At 37.1% G+C, this 15,105-nt stretch overlaps 3 protein-coding genes across 5 annotated transcripts in view; 1 reads left to right on the forward strand and 2 right to left on the reverse strand.

Moving 5' to 3' along the window:
• LOC102590385 (uncharacterized) overlaps nt 1-5,448 on the forward strand; it is a 24,761-nt gene extending 19,313 nt beyond the window's left edge. The window contains exons 2-4 of the mRNA XM_006343437.2: nt 1,747-2,318; nt 3,184-3,403; nt 3,901-5,448. Of these exons, the coding sequence (XP_006343499.1) occupies nt 1,747-2,318; nt 3,184-3,403; nt 3,901-5,253 (2,145 nt within the window). The 3' untranslated portion in view covers nt 5,254-5,448. The remainder of the gene's footprint in view (nt 1-1,746; nt 2,319-3,183; nt 3,404-3,900) is intronic.
• Nucleotides 5,449-6,352: 904 nt separating this feature from the next.
• Nucleotides 6,353-11,177, reverse strand: LOC102590731 (protein NRT1/ PTR FAMILY 6.1). 2 transcript variants are annotated; one of them, XM_006343438.2, is made up of 4 exons: nt 10,518-11,177; nt 8,919-9,448; nt 7,984-8,564; nt 6,353-7,842 (listed from the first exon to the last, which is right to left on the reverse strand). In XM_006343438.2, the coding sequence occupies exons 2-4, from the start codon at nt 9,372-9,374 to the stop codon at nt 6,918-6,920; spliced, it is 1,962 nt and encodes a 653-aa protein (XP_006343500.1). In that variant the 5' UTR covers nt 9,375-9,448; nt 10,518-11,177; the 3' UTR covers nt 6,353-6,917. The 2 variants fall into 2 exon arrangements, with proteins under 2 accessions (XP_006343500.1, XP_015162479.1); XM_015306993.1 differs by lacking the exon at nt 10,518-11,177 and adding an exon at nt 9,949-10,249.
• A 1,427-nt stretch (nt 11,178-12,604) lies between these two features.
• LOC102596619 (peptidyl-prolyl cis-trans isomerase FKBP19, chloroplastic) overlaps nt 12,605-15,105 on the reverse strand; it is a 5,342-nt gene continuing 2,841 nt past the window's right edge. For both annotated transcript variants that reach the window (XM_015306995.1, XM_015306994.1), the window contains 7 exons: nt 14,920-15,005; nt 14,778-14,828; nt 14,380-14,460; nt 14,256-14,300; nt 13,936-13,991; nt 13,073-13,148; nt 12,605-12,987 (listed from right to left, as the gene is read on the reverse strand). In XM_015306995.1, coding sequence (XP_015162481.1) covers nt 12,892-12,987; nt 13,073-13,148; nt 13,936-13,991; nt 14,256-14,300; nt 14,380-14,460; nt 14,778-14,828; nt 14,920-15,005 — 491 coding nt within the window. In that variant the 3' untranslated portion in view covers nt 12,605-12,891. The remainder of the gene's footprint in view (nt 12,988-13,072; nt 13,149-13,935; nt 13,992-14,255; nt 14,301-14,379; nt 14,461-14,777; nt 14,829-14,919; nt 15,006-15,105) is intronic.

A 15,105-nucleotide genomic window follows, 5' to 3' on the forward strand; every position in this document is an offset into this window, starting at 1 on the left:
ATGGTCATATGCTTTCTCAATATCTAATTTGCATAAGATGCCTGGTTTTTTCAAACTTGACCTGGAATCTATAGCTTCATTAGCTATTAGAACAGCATCCATGATCTGCCTCCCCTTAATAAAAGCTAGCTGTTGTGAATTAACAAGTTTGGACATCACTCGTTTTAGCCTTTCAGTGAGCACTTTTGAGAGAATTTTATAGATGCTTCCTATCAAACTGATAGGTCTAAAGTCCCTTAGTTCTTTAGCACCCTTTTTCTTTGGAATCAAGGCTATGAATGTAGCAGTAAAACTTCTTTCAAACCTCCCTTGGTCATGGAAATGCTGAAAGGTCTTCATGATATCACCCTTGACCACTTCCCAACATTTGATGTAGAACCCCATTGTAAAGCCATCTGGTCCTGGTGCTTTATCCACTGCACATTGCTTTAAACTTCTCAGAACCTCCTCATCAAAATTTCTTTCTAGGTCCTCTATTTCCTCCCCTGTTAGCCTTGGACAGTTTAAGAAATTGTTGCCGGGTCTCCATTGAATATTTTCAGAGTAAAGTTTCTGGTAGAACTCCACTATTTCCCCTTGGATCCTTTCTGGATCTTGGACTATATTCCCCTGAATGAGCAGTTGATCTATGTTGTTATACCTCTTGTGTGCATTAGCCATTTTGTGGAAGAAATTGGTATTCTTGTCCCCTTCCTTTAACCAAACAGATCTTGACCTTTGTCTCCAGTAAATCTCTTCATTTTTTATTAAACCCTCCAGTTTCAGAAGTAAAGTTGCCTTTTCCGTTGCTTCATCTTCTGTCAATGCTCTATCAGTGGCATATTTTCCACAACAGCCAGCTTTTCAAGAACATTCTTTCTCTGTTGGCCAAGACTTCCTTGCTCACTTCTATTCCATTCCTTCAATTTTATGTTTCAAAAGCTGTTATATAAAAGGTATTCCATTTTCTTCAATTTCACCTTAACTTTTGTGTTGATTATAGAAATTGTTAAAACTGTCCCGACTTTCCCATCGATTTTGGTCGAAGTACCCAAAATCGGTTGACCAAATCGTACACGGATCCCACACCCACACCCATGTCGTGTCGACACGGGTGCGGTACCAAAAGTGAAGAGTCCGAGCAACTTAGCTATATTATACAGATGGATTTATTCGGTTTGGTTCAGTATTGTTTCGATTTCTTGTATAAGATTAGAGGCCTACCCAAAGTATTCTATACGGTTACAAATTATATATGAACCTATAGTTTTATTAAGAAAAACCTAAAACATTGGTTTGGTTTGGTCACCTTATAAAGAACCATTGACAACCCTACTTGAAGAAAGTCATTCCTTTTCTTTCTCAGCCTTCATTTGCTGTGCTGGCATATCTGCTGTACGTTTTAAAACTAAATTGATGTATGTAAGTGAACCTAAAGTAGATAAAGGATAACCTATAGTTCACTAATGAGTGGCAGATACAACTAAGGCAGTACTGCATAAAATTGAACCTAAGGCTAATACTGTAAGGTTGAAATGAAAAGGCATGCAAGCTTTTCCCCGAGTTCTTGGTGCATATCTTTGTGATCAGGCTGTAAAATAAATAAAGTGACTTTTTCTTGTGTGATCTTTGCCATAATTGTTGCTTGAATGTGTCTGAGAAGCTCTAAGGCATTCATTATATGGAGTTTTAGTGATTCATACATTCGATTTTTTTAACCAATAAAAATATTTGACATATGCAAATGATCTTTACTTCAATATGCAGTTTGTTCCACTCCCATCAGTGGCAGGATTTTATCTGGCTCGTTTCTTCACGAAGAAAAGCGTCTCATCATACTTTACTTTCGTTGTGCTTGGAAGCTTGATGGTTATATGGTTTGTGATGCACAATTACTGGGATCTGAATATTTGGATGTCAGGCATGCCTTTAAAATCCTTTTGCAAGCTCATTGTTGGTAGTGTTATCCTGGCAATGGCCATTCCTGGTTTAGCTATCCTCCCAGCGCAATTTCGCTTTCTGACTGAGATTGGTTTGATTGGCCATGCTTTTCTGCTGTGTTATATTGAAAATCGCTTCTTTAGTTACTCTAGTGTTTACTACTATGGGTTGGAGGAAGATGTGATGTACCCAAGTTACATGGTAGTCATAACGACATTTATTGGTTTGGCGGTTGTGAGGAGACTTTCCGCGGACAACCGCATTGGATCAAAGGCTGTTTGGGTCCTAACTTGCTTATACTCCTCAAAGCTGGCTGTGCTTTTTGTCACATCAAAGGGAGTTTTGTGGGTGTCAGCTGTCCTCCTGCTGGCTGTTTCTCCTCCCCTGCTTCTTTACAGGTATCTCCTGATCCAGATTGATGTGTCCTTGTCCCCTCCCCTCCCCCCCCACCCCTACCCAACAACTCAATCCCAAGAGAAAGACAATGAGAAAAACAGACCCCACATACACCTAGGGATGGCAATGGAGCGGTGCGGGTATGGAGCGGGTTTAAGACAATGTGGGGCTGCCCCGGGGGGGGTGGAGTCTCTAAGCGGGTGCGGGGCAGAGTGGGGTGGGTCAAAACCTTTGTTTTTAAAAATTATGCGGGTGAGGGTCTCCTCCCTTCTTGTGTTCTAGTGCCTCTTGTTTGATAAAAATCTCAAATAATATAGAAGTTTTCTCGTCTATATTTGAAGTTTATTATCATGTTAGTATTAATATATCAACAGGAAAATATACTCGATCTAAAATTTGAAGTATTTGTTTTGGTTAGTACTGTGATAAACTGATTGTTTAATTTTCTTGATTTAGCAGTCAAGTGAAAAATGAAGATTATTGGTGCCAATTCCAGTGTGATGCATTGTTCACACAGTTGAATTATGGAAATTGGATACTATTAATATGACAATTTATTTAAAAGAAAAAAAATCAAGGATAACAATAAATTTAAAATATAGTTTCTTTATTTGAGGTTTGGATGCAAAGCTGTATACATTGATGTGTATATATTCTTGATTACGTGATCAAACAAAAATAATTAGGGATCAGATAAGAATTTTGTATGAACGGGGCGGGGTGAGGCGAGACGGGTTTATGCGGGGTGGGTAGATCAAAATTTTTGTGGGTGAAGCTTTATCCGCCCCACACCGCCCCATTGCCATCCCTACATACACCAAAAGGATTGTGTTCCTTTTTCAGATTCCTAATCTGTTTATATTGCAGGGACAAGTCAAGAACTGCCTCAAAGATGAAACCTTGGCAAGGTTATGCTCATGCTGCTGTTGTTGCTTTATCAGTTTGGTTTTGTCGTGAAACAGTATTTGAAGCTCTTCAATGGTGGCATGGTAGACCTCCTTCTGATGGTTTGCTTTTAGGCTCCTGCTTCCTCTTGACAGGATTGGCTTGTGTTCCTATTGTGGCACTTCACTTCTCACATGTTATGGTATTCCCTCCAACTAATTTGTTGTTGTGTTATATGCTTTCTTTTTCATAGAGTCATTGATGATTAGATCAGTGATTGTTAATAGATCAAATTTATTACTCTAAAAGGAAATGTGCTTAACATGTTGATTTTCTGTTCTGAACCCTTTTAAAGAGGGATATTTCTTTTACCATAATACAGATATCCGGAACACCAGGAGTGTTCATATATTGTGATTGGAATGGAATAATGTGAATCTTCAAGTTGAGACTGTTTGCTTAAGAATGCCCTCTCTGTTGGTCTGCTAGACCTTATTTAATGTTATTTTCTTGCTTTTAACTGTTCTTCAAACATTTCATGGTCATAGAATAGGGATACTTATATCACAAACATGGGAAGTGCAACCTCCTGATAAGTGTCCTTTTTATTTTGTGTAGAAGATTACTTTTCGTGTTTGCTTTAGTTGGAGGTCTTGACTGGATTCACGTAGTTATGAGCTTTTTCTTTTTATCTTGCAGTCTGCAAAGAGATGCTTGGTGCTGGTGGTTGCAACAGGTTTGTTGTTTATCCTAATGCAGCCACCAATCCCCTTGTCATGGACTTACCAGTCGGCCGTAATTAAAGCTGCTCGTCAATCTGCTGATGACATTTCTATTTATGGCTTCTTCGCATCAAAGCCTACATGGCCCTCATGGTTGCTTATTGTTGCAATTCTGCTCACTCTGGCCTCTGTTACTTCCACCATCCCAATCAAATACGTCGTTGAATGGAGGATATTTTACGCCATTGCTATAGGCATTTCTCTTGGAATTTACATATCAGCAGAATATTTTCTCCAGGCTGCAATCCTCCACGCTCTCATCATCGTCACCATGGTCTGTACTTCAGTATTTGTTGTTTTCACTCACTTCCCATCTGCTTCAAGCACAAAATTTCTGCCATGGGTATTTGCACTTCTTGTGGCTCTCTTTCCTGTGACATATTTGTTGGAGGGACAAATCAGAATAAATAAAAGCATCCTTGGAGATAATGCAGTGCAAGATATGGGGGAAGAGGACAGCAAACTGGCAACCCTTCTGGCCGTTGAAGGTGCAAGAACTTCTCTTCTTGGTTTATATGCTGCAATTTTTATGCTTATTGCGCTTGAAGTGAAGTTTGAGCTGGCTTCACTGATGCGAGAAAAGGTAACAGATAGGGGTACAGTTAGACACAGCCTTTCAGGTCAAAGTAGCTCTAGTATTGTTCCCCCAAGATTAAGGTTCATGCAGCAACGCAAAGCCTCTGCTGTTCCATCCTTTACAATCAAGAGAATGGCTGCAGAGGGTGCCTGGATGCCTGCCGTTGGCAATGTTGCCACGATCATGTGCTTTGCTATATGCCTGATTTTGAATGTCAATCTAACTGGTGGCTCAAACCGTGCTATTTTCTTTTTAGCACCTATCTTGCTGCTGCTCAATCAAGATTCTGATTTTGTTGCGGGTTTTGGGGAGAAGCAAAGGTACTTCCCAGTAGTAGTTGTCATCTCTTCCTACTTGGTGTTAACTACCGTGTATAGCATATGGGAAAATATATGGCATGGGAATGCAGGGTGGGGATTAGACGTGGGAGGTCCAGATTGGTTATTTGCAGTGAAGAATTTGGCACTTCTGATTCTAACATTTCCAAGTCACATCCTTTTTAATCGGTTTGTGTGGAGCTACAGGAAACAGGCTGACTCAATGCCATTGATGACAATACCTCTAAATTTGCCATCAGTTTTGATGACGGATATTATCAAGGTTAAGATATTGGGACTCCTTGGAGTTATATATTCGTTAGCCCAGTATCTGATCTCTAGACAAGAATATATTTCAGGAATGAAGTATATTTAGAGAAACATAAAATTTTTGTACTATATGTTGTTGGAAATTTTCAAGTGAGGAATGAAATTAAAGATGTTGTTGCTGTTATTAATGGATATTCCTCATGTTGCATTGATTTCGAGTTCGACCTCATATGTGATGTTGAACTGTTGACATTAGAGAAAATCTTCAATTGTGTTGTACAAGTGCAAAATTGTATAGGCATATCTTGTACGAGTTGATAGTGAAAATTTGAGGGAAAATCAAGGTACTTTGTTTTCAAACATAATACTTAAGTTTTAAATCTAAAAAGATATCCATGTTTCATTATTTAAAATGCCAGTATTGACAAATTAATAACTAGTTAGTTGTACAAAGAATTAAACTTTCTAAAGCACATTCGAATTTTATAATTAAAGTCAGGAGAAATCTACAATTACAGTTTATTTTATTAGTGAAAGGCAAAATGTTTGAATATAGCTTTTAGCTGTTATAGAAAGAAGCGATACAAAAAGTGTATTGGTATTATGATGGAATCCGATGCTACAACATTACTCTCACCGTCTTATGCAATCATCACTCTTCAACCTCAAAATTTCCTATATATAAAGAAATAAACACACCGATAAGCCAAGGGGATTCAACATATTTAACGTTATGTAGTTTTTCCGGCAATTGATTCAGAGTGGATGTATAGATTTGTTTTCTACTCTAGGTACTATATCTTGTCTATGTCGTGAGTCCATCCCTAATCCTATTAGTAGTCAGAGCATTACTCCTATAGTTTCTTGTTACTCAATTTCTGTTTTGTTGAATGCTTGGTCATGATTTCTCTAGTATTTGGTCATGCTTTCTTCATTTCCGTTATTTCTTTTTCCAATCTGCTTTGAACTGTTTCTCCTCGATCTGATGGTCTATCATTAACACAACTACTATTTGGGTAGCTAGCAGAAACTTGTGTATCTTTCTTTGCAATTTCAGAGTCTCTCACTGTTTTATATCTTTGGTTAATGCACTATACTTGCTCCTACTTTCTGTTTGTGTCACATGGCTCTCATTGTTTAAATATTATCATCTTACACAGTGGCGGAGTCTGAAATTCTAGAATTCTAGAATAACACAACTTCCCTTTTCATCTCCCACAATTGTACGTATAAATATACACCCAAGGACTAAAAACTATACTACACAAGAAATGGCTTAGTCGAAAGTTCCAAGACATCAACATTTCGACATGCTCAAGTGTGCAAGAATCAATTGATGAACAATTTCAACAACATTACAAGATAAAACACCATGAAATGATTAGCCATATATCCTATTATTTTCCAGTCACTGAGAGTAATTCGTTTTACTTTCTCAGGTCTTGGCTTCATTAATCATATGCCTTCTACTATTACTATGTCAACAACGACAACATATCCAGTGGAGTCTGTGAAGGTTACGATGTACACAGACCTTACCCACCTTTGTAGGGTAGAAAGGTTGTTTCTGGTAGACCCTCGGCACCCTACTATTACTATGTCACTTACAAGAATAGATTTTTCTTTCCTTTTACGTCTTTGTTAAGGAACAACTAAAATATGGTTACTTACTAGTAGTGGTTGAGATAGTGGCAAAGGTAGGCTCTTTTTTCACATTTTGTGAGCAAAGGATGCAACCCCAAGATTTCCAAAGGGTTATCCTTCCTAGTACTACTCTCGTCCAAACACACTTAACTGCGGAGTTCTAATAGGATCCGGTGTGTTAGTACTGGTATGATCGGATCCAGGCGCTTTCTCGCTTTGTCTGTCAGTCCCATCCTTTGATCTGTACTGATAACAATGTGCTGCATAAAGAAAAGCAGCAAAATTGATGAGACTCATGACAGTGAGGAGGCAATAGAAGTAGTCGAATCTGCCGGTGTTAATGTTCTGGGAAAGCCAGGATTCTCGTGTTTCGCCTTTTCCCCGTGTGACAGACTTGATAATGCTATTCAAAATGGTGGCTGCAAAACAACCAAGACCACCAGCCACAGCAGCATAAGCTGAACCAATGCTTCTCATTGCATCAGGAGCCTCCTCATACAGAAATTCGAGTAATCCCACTATGCAAAAAACTTCAGCTATCCCAATTAGGCAATACTGGATTAGTAACCAATAGGCACTGAGGTCAGGCATTTGAGTCAAAAAACTAGCCTCGTAACCATGTTGTATTGCGTAAGTTCTCCGGTACCTCTCGAAGACACCAGCCCACGCCACCGAGAGTATAGAGACTGCCAAGCCAATGCCAACTCTCTGAAGCTGAGAAGCACCATGGGGGTTGCCAGTGATCCGCCTAGATATTGGAACGAACACGGAGTAATAGAGGGAGAGCAGAACAAATATGCTGAGGCCTGGAAAGACCGGCATGCAGGTGACAGGAAGTTTCAAATGTCCCATGTGAGTGTTCAACGTATATGCCTGTTGGACTGATAGAGTCAAATACTCCGTTAGAACCACACTTAACATTATAGTGCAGGCTGGAATCGGAAGAAGTTTCAGCAGGATTTTAACTTCTTCTACTTGAGTCACGGTGCAAAGCCTCCAAGGATTGGCACCATCATCATCTTTTAGCTGCAGAGCTGCTTTGTCCAAACATCTACATTGAGCATACATATAGTGAAGACATAATTAAGTAAACAAAAGTATGTTTTACCTAACAGCTTAAGCTTTTAAATGTGACCGTCACACAATTCAACAACATGGAGAGTGAAAAAAAGGAGCAACCTTGGAAATTTACCTGAAATCATCGGTATGAGGTATCTTGTTGCTGCCCTTGATAGCAGATCTTTTACCAGGAAGTTCATACAAGCCTACTAACTCGCTGCTTTGAAACGAAACATTCCTCTTGCGGAAGGCAGCAACTAGGACTTGGGCAACACGCGTGAGAGGACTGCCTCCAGGCAACCTATGCCTATACATAGGGGTGCCAGCAAAGAATAACATGTTGGACAGGCCCATGGCAATTGCCAATGACCCAAAAGCAGCACCCCATCCATGTTTCATTTGAATATACACAACTGCAGTGAAGGCCACAATCGCCCCAACTGTGACCGACAGGTAAAAAAAGTTGAAAAACCTGTCCAGGTGTGACCTGTAGTTTCTGCTTCTCTCATCGAATTGATCAGCCCCGAATGATGAGACACAAGGCCTTATCCCTGCTGCTCCGAACCCCGTCACATATAACACTGTGTATAAGTACATCATTTGCCAAGATTTCGCTGGTTCGCAGTTGCCTAGAAGAAGGGCAATCTGATCACACTGATCTTGATTGGGCACAAATACCTTAATAGTTGCTAATAATGTTATTCCTGTTAATCCCTACATAACCATAAAGAAGTAAGTAACTGTTACTAGCTTTTAATCCCTCCGTTTCAATTTGTTTGTCTGGTTTTAACTTGACACGGAGTTTAAGAAGTAAAGAAGACTTTTGAATCTTGTGGTCTTAAACCAAAATACGTAGAATTTACCAAAATACACCCTTTAGTCTTGTGATCTTAAACATGTCATCTGGAAAGTTAGAATAAGAAAGTTGCCGAAAAGGAAAGAGATATTCTTTTTTAAACGGACTAAAAAGGAAAGTAGGACAAACAAATTGAAACGGAGGAGTATGATCTTCACTTGAATGAAGTGATCAAACAATAGACAAGCAAATTATTCATCGAATTTAATTACCGCAAGATAAATGGTGGTAAAGATCGCAATAGTCCAGTATCTACCAAGGTAAGCGTCAGCAACGAAACCACCCAACACAGAGGAAGCCTGTGATATGCCCAAAAAATTGTTAACAGCATTGGCAGAGCTAGAAAAAGGCCTGTGCATAACGTAGAACATGAACGCCACCATGTTAACAGATAGGCCAAAGTAAGCCATTCTCTCAGCCATTTCATTTCCGAAAATGAACAAGGCAGCTATCCAGCCACCCGTCTTGTTTATATCCGGAATAGGCTTCCCATGGATATTCACAGGAGTAGCTCCTCCTACTCCACCACTATAACCACGTCCGAAAGCTGTTCTCCTATCATCCGATTCAAGGAAGTAGATTCCGAGTTTCTTTGAACCCCGTTTTGGAGTAGAATTCCCTCCTAACTGAACTTCAGGTGATTTGATTTCCCTTTCTTTACTTCCCATCCTTTCAACTCTACAAGCTCCCTCCTCTGCCTTCTTTCTTTATCACACACACTTCATATACACCAACACTGAAACTGAAAAAGAGAAAGCTTGTAAGACTTATGCCAAGATTTCGAAAGAATTAGTTGAATAACATCCTACAAGATTTCCTCCATTGCCTAGAGTCTAATGTATCTAGAGTCAATGAGTTCAGAACGAGTGTGACTTTAACATCCTACAAGCTTTCCTCCATTGCCTAGAGTCTGTGAGTTCAGAACGAGTGTGATTTTGTTTTATATAAACATTTCAAAGTTTTACTGTATATAGTTAGAGCTGAAAGTAACGAGTTCAGTTAAATCATAGGACGGTCCAAGATCCGTCTCTGACTGTACACATATAATACTATGGTAAGGATTATAATGTCAAGATTTGGAAAGACTTAGGTAGAATAACATCCTACCTATATTTCCTTCATTGCCTAGAGTCCAAATTATACAAAAACGAATTCAGGATCTAGAGTCAACAACAAGATACCCAGTGTAATCTCACAAGCAGAGTCAGAGGAAGGTACAGTGTATGCAGACCTTACACCTACCTCGTAGAGATATAGAGGTTGTCTCCAATAGACCCTCGGCTTAAAATAAAGCATTTCCGAGCAGTTTGAATAAGGGAAAACAGAAATGAGAGCAGTAACAACAATGAAATAATGTGATATGGAGAGCAATACACAACATACATATAGAGGAAAGAAGAGTAATGACAACGAAATAATGTGATCTTATTCTACATAAACATTTCAAAGTTTTCTTGTACATATCTACATAGTTCGAGCTGAAAGCAATGAGTTCACCAAAATCACAGAACCCGCCTTAGATCCGCCTTAAGACCTAATGTAAAACATGTTACCACTTGCCTCATTTTCATCTGATTAGAAACTTCTAGACTCACAATCTTGGAATTGAGCCATAGTCTGTTGTTATAGAAAAATTCAAGAATGACTTTGACAACTCAAATAAATAGTGTCATATACAAGAAATTTTTTAACACTCAACATACTTGAATTACCATAAGATAAAAAGATTATAACTTCATAAGAATATTTGAACATTTTTATGATAATGGAAAAAAAAAAACAACACCAAAATAGCATTTTAAGTAACATACCTTGGAATTTTGATTAACAACAAAAAGTTTTGTGATGACTTTTAAAAGTCCAAATAGTAGTGATGTATATAGTAGTAAATAAAACCAAAAAATTGTTAAGTCATCTTTTTCATGACAGATATTGCCAGTTTGTTAGGTAGATAGGAAGTAAATGTACTTCTCAATCAATTCATTTATTGAGCCTATGTTTGAAGGATTTATGAGTCAGCACTTGCTACTTTCTACTACACTACTAACTATTACTATTATATTAGCATTATAAATGCAAGTCCTATAAAAATACATTCTCTTATTATATAAGAGTAAAGCAAGCACGTCTTCGTTGATGTGCTTCCTTCAGCAATGGTATTTTTGAAAATATTTTCTCTTATTATATAAGAGAGAAGTTTGAGGCTGAAGCAGATATGTTTCCGTCAACGTATATGCTTTAGCACGGGCATTTTTTAAAATATTTAAAAAGGTATTTTTCTTATTTTATTTTAGTTTAATTAGTGTTTAGTTTTTTCGAAATTATTGGACCTGCTTTAGTTGTATCTTTTAGCTTTAAATTTATATCGTTTAGTTATGGCTATATTATTTTGAATGTCGATGATAATATTTGTGTAAATTTTATAACTACATTGAATAAAAAATCAACGGTAAGAAAAACACTTTAATTATGGACATCCCAATGAGCCTCTTCAAATTAGTTTTGCGTGAAAAAAGAATAAGATGATTTACTAACACACAAATATATATATCATAATTTATTTTAGGACAAAATTTTAAAATCATTTAATCAGTGTCATTTAAAACTTATCAATATTAATAATATTTATCATATATTTATTTTATACTTAATAAGATGATTTAATATTGTTTAATTAACACCACTTAAAAAATAAATTTGTAAACAAATATTGGATCCGTGCACAACACAAAAATTTTGTAACTAGTTTAATATAAGTATGTCATTCTGTGTATACACAACATATCTTTGTTAGAATGTATAAGAGTCACCACCAAAGGATATGATGTAGTGGATGATATTATTCCCCCTTAACTAGAGATTTTGGATTCGATTCCTGATATGAAAAAATCATTGGCAAGAAGCGTTTTCCTCCGAATGGGCTCTACATAGCACAAATCAGAATAGTCAGATTCCAATACGGATATTGAATACCAGATGAAAGAATAAAAAAGAAATTAAAAAGTAATCAGTTGAATTAGTCAGCCCCTCCTAATAATTGGAGAGTGTAATTACCTTTGCCATTTATACTCAATTACCTACATGACCACTAAGCTCTTAGAGTGTGAAAAAAAGAGTTTGACTAGATGACTTAAATTGAGAAGAATAAAAAGGAGGATTGAAAATTAAATGAGGGGATCCATGAAGCCCCCAACCAACACATGGATCATTTATTTTGGAACCATAAAAGAAGCCAAAAAATGTAAGTAAGCAATTTGTCAAACTTATTTAATGCTGTGTTTTCTGCCAAATAATATAGTTGGTAGTTTCCTGCTTCATCTTTCAATTGGGTTATTGGGCTTTCAACCCAGTGTTAAAGGCCCAAATGTATAATCTATGTATGCTACCTGGAAAAAGTAAACAGTAAAATGCATTTTGAAGTTTAGTTTATAACTTCATCACACTATTGCTTCCTACAAAACTTTAGGACATTATAACAGAGTTTGTGTGCATCTTTCATTTCTCACTCAATATGATAATTATTTCAGAAAGTCACTTTTAAATTATCTCATAAACTCACTTTTCTTTGTTTTGTGACAACTATATATTGTCATTTCACCAAAAGTAATTATCTCATAAACTCACTTTTCTTTGTTTTCTGACAACTATATATTGTCATTTCACCAAAAGTAATTTATCTCATGAACTCGCTTTTTTTTGTTTCCTGACAACTATATATTGTCATTTCACCAAAAGTAACTATCTCATAAACTCACTTTTCTTTGTTCTGTAACAAAAAAAAAAAAGTTGCTCAACTATCGTCATTTCACCAAACTACTCAAACCAATTCAAATTTCATCTACACTTACTAACTAGTAAGTAATCATGTGCTCTTGCAATAATAAAATTTCGTAAACCCTTCTCCAAAGTACAGTAATCAACTATCTTATTCACAAACCAGAGAAGAAGATATCTTGAAGGATCACTTTCACAAGAAACAGTCAAATATCTATGAACACAAGGGATGTTGTTACATCAACAATACCTTACACCCCATCATTGTTACTACAGTGCTTTTCAAAATCAATCTTTCAACAATTTGATGTGTTTGATCTTAAACCTCTATAAGGAATGATCAGTCTTGATACTCCTTTCATCCTACTGGAAGTTAATCTTGTCGTGGCGAAAATTGAGCAAAAAGGAACTTCAATTTGGTATGATTTTGAGAAGTTCAATATCAAACAGGAGTGTCTTATCAATCAATCCTTGGTTCCTCAGCACAAAACTCAAAGCTCTTTGTCCCTGGAAAATATAAGGAAGGAACTTTTGATGAGAAAAAAAGGATCTGCGCACCATAGAACACTGTTTTACAAGGAATTGAAGTTACCGAAAATGTTGTTGGTCTTGGACCTTTCTTATCATAGTCATAATCGGGGTATCCCAGCTCCGGAGGAACTATGATTCTGCGATATTGCAAGGAGAAAATGAAATGGAGAATACACGATATCTTCCTCGGTGCAAAAACAGTAAAACAAAAGCCATGTAGTAGAAATGACAATGAATTGCGACATTGTTGTCGCATCCCAACTAGGTTCATGTGTCCTTGGACGTCTATGAAGTGGTATCTAGTAGAGTCCTACTTATGGGTGTGTAACACGCCACACTTATGATTGGGAGGCTACACAGACATTTAAGAATGTTATCCTTCTTTTGTTACATTGGAAACTAGATTCAAAGACTTTGATAGTTCAACACTTATCTCCTTTTATATCCTGGGAGATTTACTCATTTAAGGTACCTAAAAAACTCACATGGATAGGAAAATATTAGCTAATCCGAAATGCCCCTAAATTAGGAATACTATCTCAGTTAACTATAATTAAATCTAGCATACAACGGGAGACCACATTGACCATATAGATAAGAGATCAACATCACCTGTGAAGACTCAACTACCATACTTTGAAGCACTGCTGCTCATCAGGTAACTATATTCAAGTCGAGCCCATATTTACGAGAATATAGAATCATTCAAGATGAGCTATCAGTTCGATAATCTATGTCTAATCCCAACAGTGATACCATAGTTTTAAGGGACGAAAGGTGGATATTTTAACACCCTTTGTATTACAAAGACAGAAATAAGTCACAATTTAGCAAAACTTGATGCTCAAAAGTCCAATTTTTCAATAATTTTCTTAAGGAAACATTAATGGTAAACTAAAGTTAACTAGAGGGGAGTTATATCACCTTCTGATACCTCCAAGTGCAATTCCAGTAATAGCTTCCTCGAATGCCGGTATGACCTGAACATATGATAAACACAAACTCTGCTAGAAACCTTTCTTACAGCCTCAAAAAGTACCAGGAAAAAAGACAAGTGTAACAGTCAAGTTTCGTGGAATCAGTATAATTTATGACGTCACCAAATGCATGACTAACTAAAAAACATTTACTGAAACATAATGCAATTTCAAAACATGGTTTTAAAACCAGGAATTTAGGCATATAAAACTATAATTAAATCACCATTGTCTGGAGAGAATCAGATGCTTATCGAAAAAGCTCACCTCTTGAGATCCTACTCTGAATTTGAAGAAGTCCTTATCACCCCCCTGCAGCATAATGAACCATTGTCACCTAAAACTGTGCAAGAATCGCTAATTTGACTATATATTTAAGCTGGATTAGTACCTCAAAAGAACCACCTTTCGTCTTGTTACGAGCTTCAAATATGCGACCATAATAACCTATTGTGTAACCATCCCAGTCAACCTAAATTCAGTTGTTAAAGATACATACTCAGATTAATGCAAGCTTGGAACTGCAGCTATCTCAACTGCTTCCTTGAAGGTAAGTTGCTAAGTCCAATGAAAAACAGTAAAATGTGAATTTTCCAAAATTTCCATTTGAAATGGCCAAACGTTTAGAGACCATAAAGAAACTTCTTTGGCCCAACTTTAAAGACTACGCCAAATCTATTTATTAATAAGCCTAATTGGTCTCTGCAGTTATTCTAGCTTAAAACCGGACATTGAAACAAACAAATGAAGTGTAAGAGATAAATTTGAGTAGGCCATCCACAGGCTTACCACCACTGTATCTCCGATCTTCGGAGTGGGACCACTTCCAACTCTCAAATCCTGCATGTTTGTTAGACTCAATCAAAATCCAGGCCAGCCTATGCATGAAAAAACATGATTGAGTTCCTTATGTATAGCTCATATAAGTGACCTTATACTGGAGACCTGATTGAGTTTCAGTATAGTCAGGATACCGCATCTTTGTCTTCCCATAGTCCTTTCCTCTCAAAGCAGGCACTATGTAATCAGAAAGAAATCAAAGAATTATAGTCCTTTCCTCTCACTGTAGGCAATGTATATCTAGAAAGTAATCAAAGATTTAGTTTTGGAGCAATGC

This window comes from Solanum tuberosum, unplaced genomic scaffold (assembly GCF_000226075.1).
Source record: "Solanum tuberosum cultivar DM 1-3 516 R44 unplaced genomic scaffold, SolTub_3.0 scf00046, whole genome shotgun sequence".
NCBI classification, from domain to species: Eukaryota; Viridiplantae; Streptophyta; class Magnoliopsida; order Solanales; family Solanaceae; genus Solanum; species Solanum tuberosum.

What these genes read in the sequence shown, in the direction of transcription:
- LOC102590731 (XM_006343438.2), bottom strand. Translation starts at nt 9,374, where the DNA reads ATGGGAAGTAAAGAAAGGGAAATCAAATCACCTGAAGTTCAGTTAGGA. An exon ending in TTACCACCATTTATCTTGCG is followed by an intron (nt 8,565 to 8,918) that starts GTAATTAAATTC and finishes ATGGTTATGTAG; the next exon opens with GGATTAACAGGAATAACATT. An exon ending in CCTCATACCGATGATTTCAG is followed by an intron (nt 7,843 to 7,983) that starts GTAAATTTCCAA and finishes TGCTCAATGTAG; the next exon opens with ATGTTTGGACAAAGCAGCTC.